The following is a 23,050-nucleotide window of genomic DNA, read 5'->3' on the forward strand; positions in this document are numbered from 1 at the left end:
TGATTTAGTATCTCAAAATAATGACTTAGTATTTAAAAAAGAATGAGATAGCATCTAAAAATAATGATGTACTATCTCAAAATAATGACTTAGTATTTTAATATACTGAGATAGCATTTAAAATAATGACTTTCTATCACAATACTTAGTGTCTCAAAATAATGAGCTTTTTTAAATAACAACTTGCTAACTCAAAATAACAATAATCAGTACCTAAAAATAATTACTTAGTCACAAAGCAGTTAATTACAGGATTTATTATTTTAAATTAATAAATTAATTTATTAATATTAATTTAGTTAATTAGCTAGTACACTGAAGCACTGGTCTGCAGATACTGTCTCTGAAGATGCTGCTCTGGGCTCAGCACTCTGCTAACAGCATGACTTAACTCTTTAATTTAATCTGCAGTGCTGTTTAGTAAGAGAACTTGTGTAACAGTTTATCTAAAAGCTGTTAAAGGAAGGAAATTAGGTAAATGAGATTGAGTCATGAGCTGTGTGTAACACCGGTAAAGGTAGAGTAGAGTTTGAGTAACAATGTTTATCAGACGAAGATCAATTAGTGAACTTTACCATCAGTGTGCTTTTATTTGACATTTTGACAAATCAAGTTTAACACCAGTGTTGGGCACGTTACTTTGAAAAAGTAATTAGTTATAGTTACTCGTTACTTCTCCAAAAAAGTAACTGAGTTACTAACGGAGTTACTCCACTATAAAAGTAATTAGTTACCAGTAAAAGTAACTATCGCGTTACTTTTTATTATTCGCCCGTCAAAAAAAGGAAATCAATTATGCATTTACTATTATTATTAGAAAAATAACAAAAAATAACAAACGAAAATAAACCCAAAATGTTGACAAAAATATAATCTAACGAATTTCAAAAAAATAAAACGAAATTCTCCACACAACCAAAGAAAATTACTAAAACTTGTAATACTGAAAAAAGCGGAAAAACGCGTCTGGGGATGAAATTTAACAAACCAAGCCACACTCAAAAGAAATATGTATATATAAAACAAAATAATGGACAAAAACAACAATTTAATGCCCGTTAAAATGGTATTAATATAACAGCTTCACCAAAAGAGAATAGAGCTTAGATCGTGCCCAAAAAATCCGACCCAGCCGGAGCCCGTGCACATTCTGCCCAAGCCCGAACCATAAACTGTCATTATGAGCCTGACCCGATCCGCCCCATAAACTGTCTGTTTTCGGGCTGATTGAATGAGCGAAATATAATCAGAATTATGTTAATTAACACTGTAACATAGAAGCATAGAACTATTATTTAATTTAAATGATTTTTAAGAACAGCTACACACAATGCCGCAAGTCAAACGCGGAGGCGTTCACGTGCGCCCAGAGCTACGTGATTACAGTTTTCATTTTTATTATAGTTTAATTTAATTTTGTTTTTATTTTTTCTGTTCATTTTAGGGTGGGCTTGCTAGCGCGAGCGCTTTACACAAGAACTAAGGGACCACGAGTGCCGCGCGCTCGGCACAACAACTCCCGCTGTACAACTCCGCTGTACAACAGCGCTTATAAATAAATTAAACACAAAAATGAGGGTATTCTATCAGTAATTTCAGTTCGTTTTAGTTAGTTTTATAAACACAAAATACAGTTCGAGATAGTTATGTTTTTCCTTTTAATTACCGTTTTTATTAGATTCAGTTAACACAAATGTTTTTCACTTTCAATTTTCGCTATTTCGTTCGCTTTAGTGAACAATAATAATTGGTTACTTAGCAACATTGTGATTATCACACCAGAGCTTTATATAAAATAAAAATAGGAGCCTGATTTCGGGTCGGTCCTCAGGTCAGGTGGGATTCGGGCAGAGAATCTAAGCTCTAAAATAGAAAGCAGCAGCACCACAAAAACCGGAGCAGCTAAAAAGAGCTTAACGTCCTTAATTCGGAACTTGGGTTGTCCACGGCAATCACTGAATTGATTAGAGCACGCAAATCGTCACAATTGTGCCTCACTTCACCACGCCAAACCACAGGCACAGCGGCCAGAAGCTCAAGTTCACCGGACAGAGGAGGGGTTAACCAGGGCAAAGCGAAATAAAAAAAAAAAGTTCATAGAGCTGCTAAAGTAACGTGCAGTAACGGGGTGTCGGAAATGGTAACGGCGTTATAGTTACAGTCATAGTAATTAGTTAGATTACTCGTTACTGAAAAAAGTAACGGCGTTAGTAACGCCGTTAGTTTTAACGCCGTTACTCCCAACACTGTTTAACACAGAGCGTGCGGTAAAGTATCACACCATCACCAGACTTTTCCTATCACCAGGTGGTGTATTTCAGGATCACAGTATCATCCGGGTCGGGAATGAAGCATCCGACACCTGAAAAAGGGAAGCACACAGTCTGTCATTGTTTATTTAATATAAAATCACACAGATCATCACTAATAACAGTCAGGAATCAGTACTGACCCACGTCAGGCCAGATGATGGTGCCATTCGCACGCTTGGACAGGAGCTCCCAGTACGTTTGATCACCTCCAGCCACGCCGTTCACACTCACGAGAAAAGGCCCGTAGTTCAGATCATCTTTGATGGTGAATCTGTACAGATCAAACGATGCATTTCAGTTTAAACATCCCTTAAACATCTTCTTTAACTGTCTAAGTTATTAGAAAATAATAATCATTATTCAGTTTCTGAGCACAGGCCCACTAAGGACCAGATATTACCTGTTTATTATGTTGTAAATCATATGAAAAAGGGATGGTGGAGCATTTTAAACACAATAGTGACACCAGTGCCATTTATTTAAGGTATTGGAATGTTATCTTATTAAGGTATCTTATCCTAATGAGTGGCCACAACTTATTAAGTTATTGGAAATAAATCACAATGCATGTACAAAACTTATAAAGCTTTGGCACTGAGATCTTAAGGTGTGGCCAAATCTTATTAAGGTGCAGGAACAAGATCCTTATGCATGGCCATGACTTAATAAGGCCTGGAAACAAGATCCTAAGGTATGTCCACAACTTATTTAGCTAATGGAATATCTTTAGGTTAGGTCACAACTTAATAAGGTACTGGAATGAGATTCTAATGCATGGTCACAACTTATTAAGGAATTGTAATGAGATCCTAAGGTGTGGCCACAACTTATTAAGGTGTGGGAATAAGATCCTAATGAGTGGACAAAATGTAAAAAAGTGTAGAAATGAGTACAAATTTATTAAGGTGTGGGAATGAGATCCTAATTAGTGGCCACAACTTATTAAGGTGTCAAAATGATATCCTAATGAGTGCACACAACTTATTAAGGTGTGGGAATGAGATCCTGAGGTGCAGCTACAACGAATTAAGTCATGGGAATTAAATCCTAAAGAGTGGCCATAACTTATTAAGGTGTGGGAACAAGATCCTAATGAATGGGCAAAACTTATTAAGGTGTGGAAATGAGATCCTGACGATTGGCTACAACTTACTGAGGTGTGGGAATGAGATCTTGAGGTGTGGCTACAACTAATTAAGCCATGGTAATTAAATCCTTATGACTGGCCACAACTTAATAAGACGTGGGAACAAAAGCCTAATGAGTGGCCAAAACTTATTAAGGCATGGGAGCAAGATCCTAATGTGTTAGGTGTGGGAAAGATTTCCTTACTGAGTTGTCACAACTTATTAAGGTGTCTGAATGAGATCATAATGTGTGGCCATAACTTCAAAAAAGCACTGTAATAATGTTAGATCTGAATAAGGAAAGTTGGCGTAACTTACTTAAAATCATTGGTTTTTGCAGCGATTTTCCTCATGGCTCCGAGTAAGATGCCTCTGTAAGCGATGTCAGTGCTGAAGGTGAGGTTTTTCGCGGTGGTAAGAGAGTTGTATACGACCAGTGAAATTTTATAGGGTGACTCAACATCTGCAAACACAAAATGATACTGAAATTAATAACTTTATATTTATTTTTTTTTGTTGCTCCTAATGTGGATTCAGTAATTTATATTGTTTTCTAAAAAGGATCTGTTCACAAATGCACAATTCAATTAACTAAATGTTCCATTGAAATAGGTATTACCAAATATTTTTTATACGGAGTGTCTATTTGCACCCGGGTGCAAATAGCACATGCCACACAGCAAGGCTATTTTCACCCCTTAATAAAAAAAAAAGAAAGAGAACTCATCTGCGCATGTCTACCAATGAATGCGAGGGAGCGAAAAGGCGCAAATTCACAGATGGGGAAACGGAGACAATAGGAAATGGTAAGCAGAATTTGGTTATTATTTATGTATAAAAGGCCCATCACTCAATTTAACTCTACATTTTAAGATAAATATTTAAGACAGAGTGTGAGAATTATTATCTATCGAACACTGTTGACTGAAAACGAATAAGCTAAGCTAGTGTTTTGGTGGATCTCAGTTTAAGTTATTTGATTGAATTAAAGTTTGAGGCAGTTAGGTAACTTGTATCTAACCTTATCTTAGTTATTAAGTAAAAAGTTTTGTATTTTGTTGCTTATTCTGATTAATTTAGCTAGCTAGCTAGCTAGCTTATTGCTGGCTAGTACAGAGCCCGGGAGGGGCCGTGGGTAAAAAAAAATAATTAAATTGAGCGAACGATGTAGCAGTTCATGCCAACAATTTCTCTAATTCGTGCGAACGATTTCTTTTATTCCAGCGAACGATTAAGCCAACTCTTATTTCTAGATAGCAAAATGAATTATATCAGTAGTATAGTCCACAACAGACAGATTATGTGTATTTAGAGTTTTGAAAATGTGACTACAGTAAACTGTGAATTTGAAAAAGAGAATATTTTGACAAATTAGCCGATGCAAATGTTATGTTGCCATGTATTTCCCTGTGCTGAGGGCGCAGTTGTGAAATAAAAGTAGCTTGTTATTCTGGAGTTTGATCGTAGGGTAAAACGGTATACTTGTTTGCTCTCTCAAAATTCTTTCACTTCTGATCAAGCACTAAATTGTAGGCCTGGCTTAAGTCCAGTGTTTTCCAACCTGATGTTCCTGGAGACAACCTGACCTGCAGATTTTAGTGATATTCCTGTTCCACAAAACACTTGAATTCACTAACCAGCTTCTTAAAAAGAAGTGGATGTGTGTTCACTCTGTGTGTGTGTGTGTGTGTGTGTGTGTGTGTGTGTGTGTGTTTGTGTGTGATTTTTCAGAATGCTGAAGCTTTGAAATTTGGAGTTCCTGCATCCATAAGCCACAGCCAATTGAACGAGATCCGGCTATACATTCGGGATCGAATTGTAGCAGCAGGGACTAATAAAGACTAAATCTTGTGAGGTCCCCCCGAGACCCCCCACCCTCCCATTTCCCACCACCACCCCCACAACCCCCATCCTACCCATTGCCCCCACACTCCCCCACTCCACATCCCACCTCAACCTAAAAATATTATAATTTATCACTGGCGGTGTATATTATAATGTAGTATATACTGTAGCATGTGATTACTGTCATTAGTGGCAAGCGACTTAGGATAATTAAAATGCTATTCAAATTCTAAGAGCATGGTAAAGAAAAACAAAGAAGAGACTCCCAAGTGAAAAACAAAATTCATTCAATAAGAACAAACTTTGAGGTCCACCCCATAATCCCAAACAAAAGTATGTTCACCTCTTGTAAAATAATCTGTAAGTAAAATTTGTTTTGTCACAAAACACAAAAGAATAGTACTAATCTCTTCTAAAACCATAATGTCAGGTGCAAATAGCACACACTGCTATGTAAAGCCGGGTGCAAATAGCACACACTGCTGGATTTACCCGGGTGCAAATAGCACACACTGCTGGATTTACCCGGGTGCAAATAGCACACACTGCTGCGTACACCCGGGTGCAAATAGCACACACTGCTATGTACACCCGGGTGCAAATAGCACACACTGCTGCGTACACCCGGGTGCAAATAGCACACACTGCTGTATACACCCGGGTGCAAATAGCATGTGCCATATTTATATTAGATACAGAAGTATAAAATAGTTGCTGTCCAAAGAAAAACAAGTAAACCTTGGGGGGTTTGGGAAATTAGAGCACATAATAGAGCACATTTGATTGTATTGTTCTGTTCATTTTGTTTATTTATGAAATATTATCAAAATGTTTTTTTTCACTAACACTAATCTAATATTTGAGGCTGTAAGCAATTAATCTAAAGATGCAAAAACAAGAGAGGAAACGACTATAAGAAGATATGTAAGACCTAGCCTGTAGCCTTCATGAATGTTATTAACATGTAGCTACTAATTTCCAAACAAAAATGTTATTATATTTTTACTCTAAGTGGATATCATCACACTGTTTTAGAGGTGACAGCAGTGCATAAATCGAGTAGTCGCTCCCATCTCATTTATTTGTGCCAAAATTCTTATTCCTAGAAAGTCATTACTACATTTTACTGACATCCTGTAATAAAATGCATAGAAACTGTAAAAATGTGCAAAAAGGACTGTAAAATAAAGCTTAGCATTCCTCTATGTGTAAAATAATGTGTTCATTCAATGTTACACAGTGGACAAAATTTATTAAACTGTGGAAATGAGATCCTAATGAGTGGCTACAACTTATTAAGGCGTGTGAACAAGATCCTAATGAGTGGCCAAAATGTTTTAAGGTGTGGAAAAGAGATCCTAATGAGTGTACATAACTTATTAAGGTGTGGAAATGAGATCCTTAATAAGTGGTCACAACTTACCAAGGTATGGGAATGAGATCCTGATGAGTGGCCACAACTTATTAAGGTGTGGAAATGAGATCCTTAATAAGTGGTCACAGCTTACTAAGGTATGGAAAAGAGATCCTGATGAGTGGCCAAAACTTATTAAGGTGTGGAAATGAGATCCTTAATAAGTGGTCACAACTTACTAAGGTATGGGAAAGAGATCCTGAGGTGCAGGTTAACTAATTAAGTCATGGGAATGATATTCGATCGACTAATGAGTTTCCACAATTTATTAAGGTGTGGGAACAAAATCCTATTGAGTGGCCAAAATTTATTAACGTGTGTAAATGATATCCTGAGGTGTGGCTACAACTAATTAAGTTATGTGAATGAGATCCTATCAAATGGTCACAACTTAGTAAGGTATGGGAATGAGATCCTGATGAGTGGCCAAAACTTATTAAGGTGTGGAAATGAGATCCTTAATAAGTGGTCACAACTTACTAAGGTATGGGAAAGAGATCCTGAGGTGCAGGTTAACTAATTAAGTCATGGGAATGATATTTGATCGATGAATGAGTTTCCACAACTTATTAAGGTGTGGGAACAAAATCCTAATGAGTGGCCAGAATTTATTAACGTGTGTATTTATGATATCCTGAGGTGCGGCTACAACTAATTAAGTCGTGGGAATGAGATCCTAATGAGTGGCCACTACTTATTAAGGTGTGGGAACAAGATCCTAATGAGTGGCCAAAACTTATTAAGGTGTGGAAATGAGATCCTATCTCATTAATTTGTGCCAAAATTCTTATCCCTTCAAAATCAGTACTAAATTTTACGGACTTCTTGTAGTAAATGTACATTAAAAAAACTGTACAAAAATGTGCAAAAAGTACTGTAAAATAAAGCTTAGCATTCCTCTATGTGCGTAATAATGTATTCATTCGTTGTTAGACAGTGTTGCATGAACTTTTAAATTTAGACTACTATACAGCAACACAAATGGCATGTTATACTAATATTAACCTGATATTTAAGTATGAAGGCTATGCAGTGGGTGAGTTCTTACCTGAAGTGAAGGCTGTTGGAGGCATCAGGGCTGCGAATAGCAGCACAGAAAGAAGGAACATGAGTTTGAGAGCCATCGTGACGATGCTGGAGATCAGTCTGTGTGTTCTGCTCTGAGGAGGAAGCTTTATATACTGCACTACTGTCACATCACCACCCCACCCTACTTTCACAACACTCCTATTCCATTATTTCATTATTCATTACACATATCAGCCCTCTGTTCAGGCACTGATACGTTAAATATGTGCTCAGTTTAACAGTATAATCAAATAATACGTTTAATAATCAAACACAAGATTAACACAAGTGACTTTTGTTTGTATTGTGACCTAATGTTAATTTACCTGGAATAAAAAAAACAAGCACAGCTTATCTCTGCTAATCAAGGTAACAGTATTAGATATATTAGACATACAGTATTAAAATCTTTGATATCAGAGTTTACCGTGCTAATTGAATACATGGTGTGTTGTTTCTGGACAGACTCTATTACTGTAAGTTCCCACAGTTCCATTAACCGTGGGAACCAAACACCAAATGTCCAGGTAAATCTGTGTGGGAAAATTGCTGACATATGCTAGGAATACAATTCACTCAAACATTGTTGATCAGACTCAAATTCACTGTTAAAACTGTATATTACATCAGGTATTAAAGTGGCCTCCTGGGACCCTGACTTTAGGATATAACAAGCAAAAAAAAAAAATGTGTTCAATTATCTTTGACCCAATTAGTCCAAAAACCAACTTTTATCTTTTGACAGTGAGCAAATAAACATCAGGAGAATAGTTTCAAACATAAAATTTGATGAGAGCTTTGTATCTGGTCCATGTTTTGTCTGAACTGGCTGTAGAAACCTTTGACTGGGATTCCCAACCTCTTAATTTCAATCAGTTGAGTGTTGTCATGTGACCACTAGATGATACAGCAGTGTGTCCATATAAGGCTAAAGGGTTAAAGTTTTGCAAAATTACTAAGTTATAATGTTGCAGAGAAGCAAAAATATGAGGTCCTTATATGAGGACACAGGGTCTAAGGTGCACAAGGTTAAGGTGCTTTAAGGTAATTAAGGAAATATTTTAATATAAACACCTTTACTTGAAGGTTGCATAAAGTGTCTTACTTGGTTCCCCCACAGTTTAAAACAATAAAAAAAACAACCCTAAAAATTCCCTAAGGAACAACTACTTTTTTTTTTTTTATGTATTTCTAATTTTTATCCCCTTTTCTCCCCAATTTAAAAGGCCAGATACCCAACCCACTCATTAGTACTCTCCCTATCACTAGTAATGCTCCAACACCAGGAGGGTGAAGACTAACACACGCCTCCTCCGACAAATGTGAAATTAGCCACTGATTAGCCAGCGAGGAAAGCGCAGCGATTCGGTTCTGATACATCAGCTCACAGACGCAGCCTTGTGCTGATCAGCATCACCCTAGGAGTGATGAGGGGAGAGAGCACCATCTACTGTACCCACCCAGAGTGAGCATGTCCAAATGTGCTCTCTCAGGGCTCTGGCAGCTGATGGCAAGCTGCATGAACCAGCGATCTCCCGATCATAGTGGCAGGGCCGTAGTCCACTGGACCACTCGGAGCTCCGAACACCTACTTTTTAAAGTGTTCACTAAAAACAAAGCTCATCACAAGTTCATTAGTTAAGGAAAAGGTTCCTACAACCCACAGAAAGAAATTACAGACCACTGGTTGACCCAAAGAGACCTTGTAATGTCTGGGCCGGTGGGCAAATGCTGCCTGAGGGAAGAGACGCTAATGGGTGGATAGCTACTTGCCTTGTCCTCCATAGTGAAACACACAGGAAACAGCCGGTGCAGGGTAATGGAGACCATTTATTGGGCTGGGGAGCACCCACAGCTGGGGAGCACATCACAATCCAGTCTAACCCAGTTAGGCTAAAACCTGGAGCTAAACACCATGCGTTCATATCGGTTCTTATCTTAACTCTTTCTCCACATGTACAAGTATTAACATTCTAGTGCGCATGCGCCTCATATAAAGCAACTAAAGTGACCTTTACATACTTCCAAATTGCTAATGAAAATGCACCTGGATTATGTGGACCAATGTACAATTCAATAATAGAATTTTTCAACCAGGTTTTATTTTTAGCTATTTCAGTGGCCCACACATAGACTGGCCCACCGGGAATTATGGCAGTACTCCCTGTGGCCCCTGTCCTAGTGCCTCTTTGCACTAAATTGCTCTCTATAGTGGCAAAAAAGAGACAAAGGACCCTATTGCCTGGCTGTGTTCTAAGGAAAAAGAGAAAACATATTGTGTGCCCTCTAGATCATGCATAATTTAATAATGTATTTTAATAAGTTCCCATCGATGGATGGACTTCTCTTCAGTAAAGCAGAAGATACAGAGCTGCAGTATCAGTGATGACTGTGTCAGTGCTCCATTCAGCTCACCAGAGGGTGCTCTCTGACTACTAGTGGGTTGCCAGACCTATTCCTGACTGAACCTGTGTGGGATGATAATGGACATGAACTCAACACTCCTCCTATAACTACTTTAAATCTTCAGGAACTGTGTCAGAATATTTGAGCTGCATAGGACACCATTAGGAACCTCTACAAGTAGATACAGCTCTGGAAAAAAAACTAAGAGACCACTTCAGTTTCTAAATCAGTGTCTCTGATTTTGCTATTTATAGGTTTATGTTTGAGTAAATTAACATTGTTGTTTTATTCTATAAACTACAGACAACATTTGTCCCAAATTCCAAATAAAAATATTGTTATTTAGAGCATTTACTTGCAGAAAATGAGAAATGGCTGAAATAACAAAAAAGCATAGCTTTCAGACCTCAAATAATGCAAAGAAAACAAGTTCATATTCATAAAGCTTTAAATTCATAAAGAGTCCAAATCAATATATTTAGTGGAATAACCCTGTTTTTTAATCACAGTTTTCATGCATCTTGGCATCATGTTCTTCTCCACCAGTTTTACACACTGCTTTTGGATAACTTTATGCTTTACACTGCTGGTGCAAAAATTCAAGCAGTTCAGCTTGGTGGTTTGATGGTCCTGATAACCTCAGTGAGTTTGAAATAGTGTCGGTATTTACGTCTGGAAAAGGCTGTTTTGCCGCTGGAGTCCTCCTCACTTGCCATCTCTCACTATGCGCTGTAAACACCCGCCACTGTGCACGCGCTCTAAACACCCACCCACCTATTTTCTCTGATTGGCTGAAGACGTAATCTTACTATACCTTAGCCAATCATTGCTTAAGTGGTAACATGCAGTAACAGGGTGTGGGAAGTGGTAACGGCGTTATAGTGACAGTCAGAGTAATTATTTAGATTACTCACTACTGAAAAAAGTATCAGCATTAGTAACATCTTTATTTCATCGCTGTTATTCCCATCACTGTCAATAATAATTAATACTCTAATTTATAAACCATTTAAAAAACCCTTTATAAGGGTAGTCTTATTTTAAAGTGGTACCCGAAGCACAGTCACATTTCTACAGTGGGACTGATATGAGAAAACAGCTGTATTTGTACAGGCCAGTGGGTGTTGAGGTGAGAGGGGGGTGAACTGTACTCTTATTGGGGGGTTCTTTGGGTGGGAGTGGAGGAAAGGGTGTTAATGACTGCTCTTCTAGTCATAAAAGAGGGTGGGCCGTTCTTTCGGATGAATGAGCAAGCAGATAAGCTCAGGGCCAGGCTTTGTTGAGGGTTTACATGAGAGTGAGTGGGAGTGAGACACCAGGTCACCACCAGCAGCACCAGCAGCACCAGCAGCACCACGTCTATACTGTTTATATTTATTCATATCTACAAATTCTGTCTTATCTTTTACCCTGGTTCTGAAGACCTGCAATACATTTCATCTTGGAGTTTCACTGTGGAAACCAATGGGAATATAGATCAGAATTAATGCTTACAACTGTGGATTCAGACAAGCCGGCCAAGCTGGACCCGAACATGATGTTGAAGAAGGTTCGCTTTCAGGTAGAACTTTCCTTTCTCTCATCAGCTTATCATGATGTTTAACATGATGTGCTCTGCCACAAAGTATTCATTCCCTGGTGAAAAATGCAAAAAAAGTACCAAATTGTACTTAAAACATTTTGAGAAATGTCTAAGTATGCTGTAAATATACTTAAAATATATTAAAAGTACATTAATATTATGCTTTTATCAAATATTTGAACGTAAACTTTGATCATATAATATATATATATATATATATATATATATAGTTTTTTTTTTAAGTACAATATAGTGTATTTTAAAAAATAGACTACTATGAAGTACACTTTTACCGTTTAATGTAATTTAATATACTTCTAAAACACTTTTTTCCAAATATACTTTTGTATTTTTATCAAATTTTATCAGATTTTAGCAAAGTGTGTAAAAACACTGTTACACTACTAGTTAAATTACTACTACTAATTAAAAAAAAAATTAAGTAAATGTGTAACACATTTAAATATTTAATATATTAAAATATATTTTTATACCCAACGAAGTATACTAGAAGTACGCTACTTAGAAAAAAAAAAATATATATATATATTTGCATGTTCGTTAAGTTTGATGGTTGGGATTAATGCTATATCTGCTTGGTAAAATGGTAAAAAAAAACATTTATTTGGGTCAAAATTGATTTTAGATATAAAGATAATAAGGGGTTTAATGAAGGTTAATAGAGTTTTTGCTGTTTTGTTCTGAACTGAATGCCTGGCTCTAATAGTCATGGTTTACCATCTACCATAACAGAAAAAAACATAGTGTGATGTCAGGATATAAGAAAGAGCTAATGACGAGATCTGGCCCAGTAGTGCCCTTTTAACAGTATAACTGAGAACTGTTGGTACCATTGTTTCTCAGTTTCAGTCAGTTGTAAATGGTGAACTGTAGTAGTGAACACCCCTCATCGTAAAAGTGAGTTCTGAGCTTTTCCCGGGTGAAATAAAGAGTGAAATTCAGTTTTTCATCACCTGTCACTGTTCTCCCAGCTGCTCCCTGCCTTCCCCCCGAGATCAACCTGAGCAACACTGTCCCCAGATAACCAGAGAGAGAGAGAGAGAGAGAGAGAGAGAGAGAGAGAAATAGAAAGAGAGAATAATTACTAACACAATAATAACACTGTTATTGATATCTTATCCATTTATCTATTTTTTAATTTATCTATATGGTTTCCTTTAGATTTAATTTTATTTATTGTTATATTTTTACCTTTTGTATATTAAGTACTTGTTTTATTGCTTTGGCCAAATTTGTTAATTGCAATTATGCCAATAAAGCTATTTAAATTGAAAAATTGAAAGAGAGAGAGAGAAAGACAAAGACAAAGAGAAAAAGACAAGCAAAGAGAGACAGAGAGAGAGAGACAGACAGCAAGAGAAAAAGACAAACAGAGAGAGATAGACAGCGAGAGACAGACAGCGAAAGAGAAAGACAGAGAGAGTGAGACAAACACAGACAGAGAGAGAGACAGACAGACAGTGAGAGGGAAAGACAGAGAGAGAGACACAGACAGCGAGAGAGAAAGACAGAGAGAAAAACAGAGAGACAGAGAAACATAGAGAGACAAAGTGAGAAAGATAGAGAGAAAGAGACAAACAATGAGAGATACAGACAAAGAGAGAAAGAGAGAGAAAGAAAAACAGAGAGACTTGAAACCTAATATGAGAGACAGAGAAACACAGAGATAAAGACAGAGCGAGAGCGAGACAGACAGCAAGAGATTCAGACAGAGAGTGAGAGAGAGACAGAGAGGGAGAGTGAGACATAGAGCAAGAGAGGGAGGGAGAATGAGAGAGACAGTATGAGAAAGTGAAAGTGAGAGAGAGAGAGAGCAAGACAGGGAGATAAAGACAGAGTGGGATACAGAGAGAGAGAGAGATACAGAGATGGAGATTAATAGAATGAGAGAGAGAGAGAGAGAGAGAGAGAGAGAGAGAGAGAGAGAGAGAGAAGAAAGAGGGGAAATTAGCCTCATTCTGAGTGGCCATGAGGAATTTCTTCTGCGTGACCCATCAAACAGAACAAACAGTGGTCCTGCCGGCTCGGGGGTCTTTGTCTGGGGTCTTTTTCACACTCTGCTGTTACGCTGGAACACGCAGGCACTGTTTTCACATTTAGTTGGGGGGGGGTTTGGATTGGATGTGTTATATTTGTGTGTGAAAACAGGGGAGGACCTGGAGGAGCTACAGTAACTCTTAACTCTGAATCTTTTCTGGCCACTTTATTGGAAACACCTTTCTTACAGCTCTATCTGGCTGGTGTACAGTTAGAGAGCATGGTCCTGCATGGATCGAGTGTGAAGTTCATGCTCAGGTCGAGGAGGTGAAAAAAGGTCAGGCGGTTTGCTTTTGCTGTTTTTGCAGCTATAGCGGAACAGCTGCACCAAGAGATGTGTGGGTACGAGAGAGAAGCACGTAGCGCTAATGCTAATGCGTAAAAGCAAAAAGATGCATGAATACTAATTTGACCGTTCACATTCATGTTGCATGTCCATGGATTGGTTACGTATCTGATTTAGAACATATGAAAGTGACTCAACTCTGATTTGAAAAAATCTGATTTGACACGTTCACACAGCCATGAAAAAATCTGAATTGACATAAGAATATAACTATTAAAACCAGACATCAATGTATGGTAGTGTCTTAAATTAATGTTGGGAAACACTTTACTGTAGGGCACAGTTTAGAAGGCTACATGACATCTACATAAGCACCTTATAGCAACTGAAATAAACATACAGAAACATTTACATTTACAGCATTTATTTTACGCATTTTATCTTTTGGTAGTATTTCACATTCATGTCGCATGTCCATAGATTTAAGACCATATAAGGACCATATAACTCAAATCTGATAAAAAAAATGGATTTGGCACGTTCACACAGCCATGAAAAAAATCAGATCTGAGCCACATTGAGCAAAAAAAAAAAAATCAGATTTGATTCACTTTAGCTTGGTAATATGAACGTAGCCTAAGTGGTCAGCTTCTGGCCACAGTGTTGCTCTCAGTTGGTTATTTTTGGGGGTAGAACTTGCTTGACCTAACAGTAACACTAATGTGTGAAAAACACAATTACACCACTGTGCTATACTACACAACCAAGCCACTACTTTGTTTAGACCTATTTGGAAATGTGGAGTGGTGTTTCTGTATATGCTATCTATAAAGCAATATACAGCCCTGGAAAAAACTAAGAGAAAACTTCAGTTTCTGAATCAGTTTATCTGATTTTGCTATTTATAGGTATATATTTGAGTAAAATAAACATTGTTGTTTTATTCTATAAACTACGGACAACATTTGTCCCATATTCCAAATAAAAATTTTGTAATTCAGAGCATTTATTTACAGAAAATGAGAAAAGTCTGAAATAACAAAAAAGATGCAGAGCTTTCAGACCTCAAATAATGCAAAGAAAACAAGATCATATTCATAAAGTTTTAAGAGTACAGAAATCAATATTTGGTGGAATAACCCTGGTTTTAATCACAATTGTCATGCATCTTGGCATGTTCTCCTCCACCAGTCTTACACACTGCTTTTGGATAACTTTATGCCTTTACTCCTGGTGTAAAAATTCAAGCAGTTCAGTTTGGTGGTTTGATGGCTTGTGATCATCCATCTTCCTCTTGAATATATTCCAGAGGTTTATAAGAGTGATCTCTTATATTGGATAGAGGATATGTTACACAAGGTCCACTAGGGGACACTGTTGATACACAGTGAATCCATGCAGCACCAGGAACAGATGAACAGAAGAATTGCAACAGAAGATCTAAAATTAGGTTGTAGATGTACTACTGAAGGCAGGGGTAGTAGATTCAGCACTGTATGTCATTTTGGAAACACATGTATGGCGTCACATATACATGCAAAACAGAAGAATGTCACTAGATGTTGACAACCACATCTTACAGCATCATATACTAGTGTCTAGACTGAGAGTTTCTGGCTCAAACAGCAGACATACACACTTCTGAGAGTGTAACATAATGGCAGAAAGAAATTTTTAATAGCTACAATAACTTTTCAAAAATGTCTTTATCCCAGGGGTGTCCAAACTTTTTTTGTTGGGGGCCAGAAGAAGAAACATATTTGAAGTCACGGGCCACAGACTCTGTAGTAAAACAAATAATGAAATATACCACTTTGAATAATACTTTTTCCTGATTACTTTCATTTACACACCATTTTACTTGACTTACTATCTTTATCTATCTTTGACAGTGTTGTGTGAACTAAGATTTTTCAAATTGAAGTCTCATTTCATGATGTCTCTTAATATTAAAATCCTTAATTACAGCAACCTTTAGACTCATTTGCCCTTTTTCTGCGGAACAACTGAACACTCTCGCCACTTTTAGACTCTTTGGCCCGTTTCTGACACCTAGCGTTCAAACTTTGAATCTCACATTATAAAAACCTGTGTAACAGCGGCCCAACTTTCATTCTATTTCTAAAATACCTCGCGGGCCGCTCCAAAAAAGGAAACGGGCCGCAAATGGCCCACAGGCCGTAGTTTGGACACCCCCTCTTTAACCCATAGCTGATTAATTACAGTACCAGTGAAAAACATTGGACACAAATGTTATATATGATTTTTTTCCTATGTAGTAAATGAATACTGAAGTGATCCAGATTATGAAGGAACACATAAGAAATCATGTAGTAACTTAAAGGTTACTGTTAAGCATTTAATTGCTCTTATCTGAAGTGCTGTTAACTTGCAATTTCTAAAACTGTTAACTCTGATGAACTTATCCTGTACAAAACAGAGGAAACTCTTGCTCTTCCTTTCCTGTGGTAGTCCTGATTAGAGCCAGTTTCATCATTACAGTGTTTTTGATGGTCTTTGCAGTGACTTCACCTGAGGATACTTTTAAAGTTTTGAAATGTTTCGGATTTCTTAAAGAAAGTTCGGTACCACTTTATAATAAGACTACCTTTATAAAGGGTTTATAAATGGTTTACAATTAGTTTATTAATGGATACTAATTAGGTTGTAAGTGCCTCAAAAATCATTAATAATCAGTCATAACACATATATATATAAAGGGCAACAATGACCTGTTGTTTGCCAAATAGTGAACCCACAGCCATGTATATTATTGCCTTTTCTATGTATGTGTGTTATGACTGATTATTAATGATTTTTAAGGCATTTACAACTCAATTAGTAACTATTAATAAACTAATTGTAAACCATTTATAAACCCTTTATAAAGGTAGTCTTATTTTAAAGTGGTACCGAAAGTTCTTGCCAAATAAGGATTAGAACATTACTCAAATATTCACTATTCACTGTATACCTGTAACTCTACCTCTTCACTACTTTACAACTGATGCTCTCAAACACATTATTAAGAGACAAGAAATTCAAGTAATTAACTCTTGATGAGTTCAGCACAGCTGTTAACTGAAAGCCTGAATTCCAGGTGACTCTACCTCAAATCCAGCAGAGATGCTGCTTTGAAGAATCTAAAATATAAAGCATATTCTGGTTTGTTTTACACTTTTTCATTTACTTAATAATTCTATGTGTATTATTAACACTGAATTTGATTTGGTACTGTATATAAAATATATACTTTTTCATAATCACAAATTACGTTTTTTGGGAAAAAAGTGCATTACTATATAACAGACATTTAGAAACCTTTTAAAAAATGATACAGGCCCATATTAGTTTAGGTAATCCACACATTTGCTCAGGAATGCTGGCCTGGGATCAGATTAGGCTTTATTTAACTGATGAAATCTGGACCAGGAAGTGTACAGGAAGCGCAGAAAGCTCACTGATCTGAGATCAGGCCTTATCAGTCCATGTGATCTTATTTAATAGTGTGTAAAAGTCATGAACTGATCCCAGACCAGCCTTCTTACTCTGGGAATATGGTCCCTAATGCTGTACTGTAGCTACAGTTTCCATCTGTTACAGGGGGAATTGAAATGTTCACACCCTCTACTACAGTCTTAATATCAAACATTTTCTCTCTATGGAAATATATATGAGCACAAAGAGCCTAAGTACTAAAGAGAACAGAAGTGTGTGTGCGTGTGTGTGTGTGTGTGTGTGTGTGTGTGTGCAGGGAGGGGTGACAGTAAAAGCTTGGTTCTTTTTATCTCTAATGAAAAGCACTCCCCCCGTCCCCCCGTCCCCCCAGTCTCTTTGGGTTCAGCTGAAACACGCAGCCACTGGAGTCTAATTAAGACAACACCCTCAGTAAGTATGAAAGACTTATAGAGGACCAGGTCTATTACAGCCCATTTGCAGCTATCAGTGATCTAAATACAGCTTCATGCTTTTATTTCGGGGCTGCGCTGTGGTGGCTGAGATAGGAATGGAGATATTTAGAGGAAAATGGGTCATTGAAGGAAAGCCGCTTTACTTTTGAAGAAATTCTCCAGGATTTTTTTTTAGAATACAGATAATTTACACTTTTATACCATTTTTTACCCATTTTTTCCCAATTTACACTGCTAATTACTAGGGGTGTCACCATTCTCTAATTCCTCGATTCGATTTTATTTCTGATTTTAGCGTCACGATTCGATTCGATTCAATTCGATTCAATTCTTGATTTTCTTTTTTCTTTTTTTTTTACAGCAGAAAGGCTTATTTCAAAAGGTGAGCTTGATATAAGTGATGTAAAGTGATACAAGTGATCTGTAATACACCACATTAGGCACTAATGGTCAATTTTAAATAATTTAACTAAGATATATATGCAATGCCATCTAGTGGCTTCTTTTTGGTAGCAGCAGTGTGCATTATTAAAACAGCAATGGGCAAAATAAAATAAATAATAAAAAAATACAGGAACAGTCATGTACAAAATAATAGAACAATTAGAGCCTTAACAAACTGAACTCTATCCTACTATAACGTGAAAAATAAGACTTAAGAATGACAAGTTTTTTTCTTTAATAAAGATATATTATTAACTTTATCTGAGAGAAAGATGCTCCTTAAGGTACCAAAACTATTAACATATTTGAGGCTGGACAAAACAACTGTTATTTGTATATTTTTTTAAGTTTTTCTTTAAGTAGATGAGACTGTCCACATTCTCTGGAGAAAGGGCTGCTCTTTGAGCAGTCACAATGCGGCTACAGTGTGCTGCGCCATTTGCGTAGCGCGCATCGATCCTCTTTTTGACTTCGATGCTCGAGACCATGACATAATTTTAATCGTGACACCCCTACTAATTACCCAACCAACACATTAGGACTTCCCTAGTAATCACTCGTGATGCCCCAACACCAGGAGGGTGAAGACTAACAAAGCACTCGGAGGAAACCGCTGCGACTCGGTTCTGATACATCAGCTCACAGACGCAGCCTTGTGCTGATCCACATCACCCTAGGAGTGATGAATTGAGAGGAGACAGCGCCATCTACTGTACCCACCCAGAGAGAGCAAGGCCAACTGTGCTCTCTCAGGGCTCTGGCAGCTGATGGCAAGCTACGAAAACAGGATTCAAACCAGCAATCTCCTGATCATAGTGACTGTTTCATTTGTTTTTCTTCATAGTTTGGATGATTAATTTACTTACAACAAAATGATATATGCAATAATTCAATGCAAAAAAATTCAGTGCTAGAAATTCAATTGTTTTTAAATGTCAAAATCTGTTTTTTGGCTTGTACTGTTCATAAAATACATTTTTTTCATTATCACAACTTTTTTTTTTATTGGGAAGGAAAATGACCAGGGGCTGGATACTTTATCAGTAATATACCATTTGTGTACTCAACATCTGGATTTTATACTTTTTATTTGGTGCAATTCAGCTAATGTAAATCTAGCTAAACCAAATTAAAAAGATACAGTGTCATAAAAGCCCACAGTGTGGTGTGAACAAACAAGTGTTTATCAGCTGAATTTGTGACGGATTGAACCACCCTCTCCTTTACACTGAACACAGAGCACGGCTCAGAAATCTCACTGCTAATTACACTTTAATAACTGGTTGAGAGAGACCACTAACCATGCACCAGCCATGCCCACATACAGGCAGCTTTCATGAGAGAGATTGTGTGTGTGAGTGTGTGTGTGTGTGTTTGTGATGAGGCCTACACCACCATGTTTTATAGGTTCATACTGTAAATATCTGTAAGGCCTCACATTCTGCTCTGGTTTATATCAGAGGCATTTTTTTCAAAGGAGCAGATTGAATAGATGTTCTACGGTTCATTTGGTGTGAATCAGTCTGTTTTTCTTTTTTTTGGATGAGGTTGAATAGCGTGCTGCTTAGAGTGAACCTCTCATGGTGGCATCGGCCAATTACAGCAGCTGAATCTCATCTAAACACAGGCGCGGTCCAGCAGCACCGGCAATCTCAAACCGTGCCGCGAGAGAAATGAACATAAATGAAATGCATGTTCTTCTTTGCGATGGTTTAAAAAAGGAGCCTGGTCTAAATCTAGCATTTCATGTCTCGTTTGTCAGGTTATGTATAGTATTCTGTAGCTAGTATTCTTGTGTCTTGCATCACTCAGTGTAATTGGTTTGACAGAATTCACAATTTCAAATCTTACTACAATACCCAGCATGCATTATGCAAATCCCTGCAGTGATATGGCCTGATGTGAAGTGGGTCAATATGAATATACCGTGCATCATTAGCTTAGTCGTTTCAGTTTCAGGGGAACACTGTAAAAATATATATTTTTAATTATTGTAATCACAGAGGAATGTTCATTTTTCACTTTTTTTTTGACATTTTATGCAGTTTTCTTTAATAGGGGAATGATTTTACCATGTGCACAGTTCTGCCTGGTTAGGTTGAATTGTTGCACTTTACAATAAGGGTACATTAATTAACAGTACTCATGACTCAAAATTATTTATTAGCATTAATTAAGACGTAATTAATCATTACTTAAAATTACTACAAATATTTAATAATGTCTTATTTAGCATTAATTAATAATTAGTTGAAACATTTAACATTTAAGGTTTTTTAACTGTCGTAATTACAGCTAATTGTCACCATTATTATTAAGTTTACCTGTTAAGTAATGCTGTTTTTAAAAATATATATTCTTTGTTTTTTTAAGTTTTAAAGCAGTTTTTTAAAAATAATTAATTTTGACACATTAATTATTCGTTTACTTATCTTCATGAAAATGTCAAGCTATTTGGGGCACGAGTGGTCCTGCAGTTTAAAGTGCTGTCACTATGATCGAGAGATCGCTGGTTCGAATCCCGGTCATATAGCTTGCCATCAGCTGCCGGAGCCCTGAGAGAGCTCAGTTGGTTTTTCTCTCTCTGGGTGGGTACAGTAGATGGCGCTCATTCCCCTCATCACTCCTAGGGTGATGTTGATCAGCACAAGGCTGCGTCTGTGAGCTGATGTATCGGAACCGAGTCGCTGCGCTTTCCTCCGAGCGTTAGCACTGTGATGCTACTCAGTAATGCTTACCTGAGGTAAACTTTCATCAGATCATACTGTATATAATGATTAACTGCCTGGTCTCTGTGCTGTAGGCTGTAAGAACAAGCATCATTTTCTCAGCTGCCTGTGTCTGTGTTATTCTGCTCATGCTATAAAAAGTGCAGTCAGAAAATGTTCAGTCTTGGTTCTTTGTTGCTGGATCCTCCAGGACAGCATGTGTAACTCACTAAAGCAGTAGGTAGGAACTGAACTGAGCTAAACTTTACTGAGCTGTGGCTCTCCTCCAGTTCAGAAAAGCCCCCCGGTGCACTCGGCTGCTCTCCAAAGCAGAGGAGCACTGAAGCGCAGGTGACTTTTGGCCACGAGCAGCAGAGCTGGAGGGCTTTGTTGACTTTTTCTGCAGGGCTTTAAATGGGTCCCCCTCCCTCCAGATCCCTGCAGGAGGACGCAGAACAAGCCAGGACTTCTTTGACTGGCATAATGATGGCCTTGTGCTGGACTAGGAGGGGCTGGCTGATGGTGCAGGAAGACTGAGAGAGAGAGAGAGAGAGATAGAGAGAGAGAAGGAGGTGGAACAGCAGAGATAGAAGGAACGAGTGGGAAAAGAAAGGCAAGGAAGAAAGCCAGAAGACAGAAAGAAAGACTGAGTGGGGAGAAGAGATAGCGACAGACAGAGACAGAGGAAGGAAGTGCATTTGTGAGAGAGAGAGAGAGAGAGAGAGAGAGAGAGAGAGACTGAGAGAAACTCACAACTGGAATAAAGTGTGTTCAGCGTGTCGAATTTTAAAACTTTCAGGAGCCTCCGACAACACACCTCTTCCATGCTTCCACAAACTTGAAATTTCTTCATTTTCTTCTTCTACTTTTGGATTTCTTTGGATATTTTCAGAGGGGTCAACAGGTTTGTTTTAAATTGCATTCTAAGATCTTCTTAATATACTTTTATTTTTTATATTTTGTAAAGCGGAAGAAGGCTAAATTGGAATACAAACTGTCTGAGAGGACACTGATAATGGAGTTGTGGTTAGTGGTGCCATTCTTATCTTTTCATACTGGCAGTACTGTCATCGTCATCATATAGAACAAATTCAGTATCCTAGGAAGAGTTGTTTTAGGGTTCTTTCACATCTGGTCCGTACCTGTGACTGAAACCATTCCTTCTGGTTGGACCATATTTTGGCCCTTTAGTCCAAACCATGGTTTGCGGCATCTTTCACACCTGCTATTTTGGTTTAGAAAGGATCAAAAAACAAAATACACTCCAACCAAAAGAGCCTTTCTTAGCCTGGATCAAATAAACCTTCATTTTTTTGATGGTTTGGACTTTTTGACCAGTTACAGGATGTTGAGGCAGGCTATGCACATTGAACCAAAATAGCAAGTGTGAAAGGTGCCCCGAATCACAGTCTGGTCCTACCAACCAAAAAAGGTGGTTTCAAACTTGATTAACTGAACCTTAATTTAATTTGTTTGCAGTGTGAATGCACTTGTTTTTGGATGGTTTAGACTTTTTGACCAATTACATGATGTAGATGCAGGCTATTGCAACTTAAACCAAAATAGCAAGTGTAAAAGGTGCCCTGAATGACAGTCTGGTCATACCAAAAGAGGTGGTTTTGGTTTGGATCAACTGGACCTTAATTCAGATTGTTTGCAGTGTGAAAGCGCTTGTTTTTGGATGGTTTAGACTTTTGAACCAATTGCAAGAATCTGAGGAACACTATTACCATCTGAACCAAAATAGCAAGTGTGAAAGGTGCCACTAATTAGGTTAAAAATTGGGTTTAACCACAAGAGGTGGTCCTGGTCTGAATGAACCAAATCATAATTCAATTTGTTTGAAATGTGAAAGGACTGTTTTGGATTGGGTGGACTTTCACACAAGT

At 37.6% G+C, this 23,050-nt stretch overlaps 2 protein-coding genes and 1 long non-coding RNA gene across 16 annotated transcripts in view; 1 reads left to right on the plus strand and 2 right to left on the minus strand.

Annotated features, from left to right (window-relative positions):
* Positions 1-2,248: 2,248 nt before the first annotated feature.
* LOC107197927 (transcobalamin-2) lies at positions 2,249-7,875 on the minus strand. The gene is made up of 4 exons (XM_015608649.3): positions 7,747-7,875; positions 3,758-3,902; positions 2,453-2,583; positions 2,249-2,362 (listed from the first exon to the last, which is right to left on the minus strand). The coding sequence occupies exons 1-4, from the start codon at positions 7,820-7,822 to the stop codon at positions 2,301-2,303; spliced, it is 414 nt and encodes a 137-aa protein (XP_015464135.3). The 5' UTR covers positions 7,823-7,875; the 3' UTR covers positions 2,249-2,300.
* Positions 7,876-11,648: 3,773 nt separating this feature from the next.
* The window catches only part of phldb1b (pleckstrin homology-like domain, family B, member 1b), a 171,998-nt gene continuing 160,596 nt past the window's right edge, over positions 11,649-23,050 (plus strand). For 12 of the 13 annotated variants that reach the window (XM_049467221.1, XM_049467223.1, XM_049467224.1 and 9 more), the window contains exon 1: positions 11,649-11,733. In XM_049467221.1, the coding sequence (XP_049323178.1) occupies positions 11,659-11,733 (75 nt within the window). In that variant the 5' untranslated portion in view covers positions 11,649-11,658. Of the gene's footprint in view, positions 11,734-21,753; positions 22,066-23,050 lie in introns of those variants that run through there. The other variant, XM_049467227.1, reaches the window with a different exon arrangement.
* The window catches only part of LOC125782619 (uncharacterized), a 50,301-nt gene continuing 38,955 nt past the window's right edge, over positions 11,705-23,050 (minus strand). For both annotated transcript variants that reach the window (XR_007425341.1, XR_007425342.1), the window contains 2 exons: positions 12,729-12,785; positions 11,705-11,807 (listed from right to left, as the gene is read on the minus strand). This is a non-coding gene — a long non-coding RNA (uncharacterized LOC125782619). The remainder of the gene's footprint in view (positions 11,808-12,728; positions 12,786-23,050) is intronic.

This window comes from Astyanax mexicanus, chromosome 18 (assembly GCF_023375975.1).
Source record: "Astyanax mexicanus isolate ESR-SI-001 chromosome 18, AstMex3_surface, whole genome shotgun sequence".
Classification (NCBI taxonomy): Eukaryota; Metazoa; Chordata; class Actinopteri; order Characiformes; family Acestrorhamphidae; genus Astyanax; species Astyanax mexicanus.